The sequence below is a fragment of the Glycine soja genome, chromosome 17, assembly GCF_004193775.1.
Source record: "Glycine soja cultivar W05 chromosome 17, ASM419377v2, whole genome shotgun sequence".
NCBI classification, from domain to species: Eukaryota; Viridiplantae; Streptophyta; class Magnoliopsida; order Fabales; family Fabaceae; genus Glycine; species Glycine soja.
The window spans coordinates 21,227,882-21,229,626 of record NC_041018.1 but is presented as its reverse complement, the minus strand read 5'-3'; the positions used below and the strand labels follow the sequence as shown (position 1 = coordinate 21,229,626).

Sequence of the window (1,745 nt, the reverse complement as noted above, 5' to 3'; positions counted from 1 at the left end):
GAAAGTGTAACTCGCTGTCAATTTGGTCCCTGAATCGTGATAAATTGCAAAATAGTCCCTGAAAGTGCAATCTGTTAGTCACGTTAGTCCCTGCCGTGAATGGAGTAGTTAACGCCGTCAGTTATCGCTGATGTGGCTCGTTAAGTGCCACACAGACATGATTATGTGGATTTTTTATTTCTAATTTTGTTTATTTTAATGAAATGAGGGACCAAAACGAAAGTAAAAAACCCTCATATATCCTCCTCCTCTTCTTCTTCTTCTTTAACATAACCCTTAAACAAAACCTATGCCCTCTTCTCCTCCTCCTCCATATTTGCACTTCTAATCATCTCAATAGACCTCAAAAATCGCACCATTTCGTTCTCTCTTACTATCAACAATGTCGCAGAGGAGCAATGCATCATCATCTCGAACAAGAGTTTCATCACAAGTTGTTCTTTTTTGTGGTTGTGGTAGAAGGGCTGTTAGGCGTGTTGCTGGAACAAATATTAACAGAGGAAGGGCGTTTTTCACTTGTTCAATTAATAAGGTATGTCTATTTCACATTTATTGATTTAGGGTTTTGATTTCACATTGGGGGTTTTTGATTTAGGGTTTCTATTTAGGGCTTTTCAGGATGAAGTTGGATATTGTGGGTACTTTATTTGGGTTGATCAATTGATTGAAGCACTTGGAGTTGATGATTCACTTGGGACATTTTCCATGGAACAAAGAAGACAATTTGGAAGAGAGGAAGATAAGACAATGTGGAAGGCTCAAGTTAACTCAAAGCTTGATTGTGTGGGGATTGAAATGAAGATGTTAAGAACAATTGTCTATGGAATGTTCTTAATCCAATTGTTGTCAATGGTGTTGTTTGTATGTATTCACAAGTACTAGGAATATATATATTAAGTGTAATGATGTAATTTGAGTCTTAGTGTGTTCATGTTGTTATCTACTTGAATGCTTTTAATCAATTTGATGTAATTCTAATCTAAGGAATGTTATTTTGTTGTCTTAGTATGTTCATTTTGTTGCAAAATTGCATAAGATTCAGTTCTGCATAAGGGCAATAATCTGTCAAAAAACAATGCTGCATAACTGTATAATTGGTTCCAGAAAATCAAAGCGTAACTGTCATTTTAGTCCCTGAAAGATATAGGTTTATATTGTTTTAGTCCCTGTAAGTTGTCACTTACTGTCAACTTAGTCCCTGAAAGTTACACGTGAAATCAAAATAGTCCCTGCAATTTAACCAGAATTTTACCAACCTCACCAAAAACTTAACCAGGAAATATAGTCCCTGCAGTTTAACCAAAATTTTACCAGAAATTTTACCAGAATATTTCAATACATAAATTGTTCAAAAGATATGCATAATTGCATAAGTGGTTCAAAACATATCATAATTACTCTATTACAACTTCATAACTAGTCTTCAAAAGATATGCATAATTGCATAAGTGGTTCAAAACATATCGTAATTACTCTATTACAACTTCATAACTAGTCTTCAAAAGATATGCATAATTGCATAAGTGGTTCAAAACATATCCTAATTACTCTATTACAGCTTCATAACTAGTCTTCAAATTTCTTCAACCTTGATTCTGACCATGTCCGCTTGGGGGAAGTCTAGGAGTTGGCATGAATGTCATCATCACAAGCTGACTACTTGGCATGGGACACGAAACCATAAGTGGTCTTGGAATTGTTCCTCTCATAGGTGGTGGCCTAACTCCATATGACATTGGTGTTGT

The 1,745-nt window shown here is 35.2% G+C and overlaps 1 protein-coding gene across 1 annotated transcript; it reads left to right on the top strand.

Moving 5' to 3' along the window:
* Window positions 1-297: 297 nt before the first annotated feature.
* Window positions 298-882, top strand: LOC114391546. The gene is made up of 2 exons (XM_028352540.1): window positions 298-532; window positions 619-882. Exons 1-2 carry the CDS (start codon window positions 383-385, stop codon window positions 880-882), a joined length of 414 nt encoding a protein of 137 aa, XP_028208341.1. The 5' UTR covers window positions 298-382.
* The last annotated feature ends 863 nt before the right edge of the window (window positions 883-1,745 follow it).

Bases quoted from the DNA above. Each gene is read 5' to 3' on its own strand.
- LOC114391546 (XM_028352540.1), top strand. From the start codon at position 383: ATGTCGCAGAGGAGCAATGCATCATCATCTCGAACAAGAGTTTCATCA. The intron at 533-618 runs GTATGTCTATTT...AGGGCTTTTCAG, and splicing joins TCACTTGTTCAATTAATAAG to GATGAAGTTGGATATTGTGG.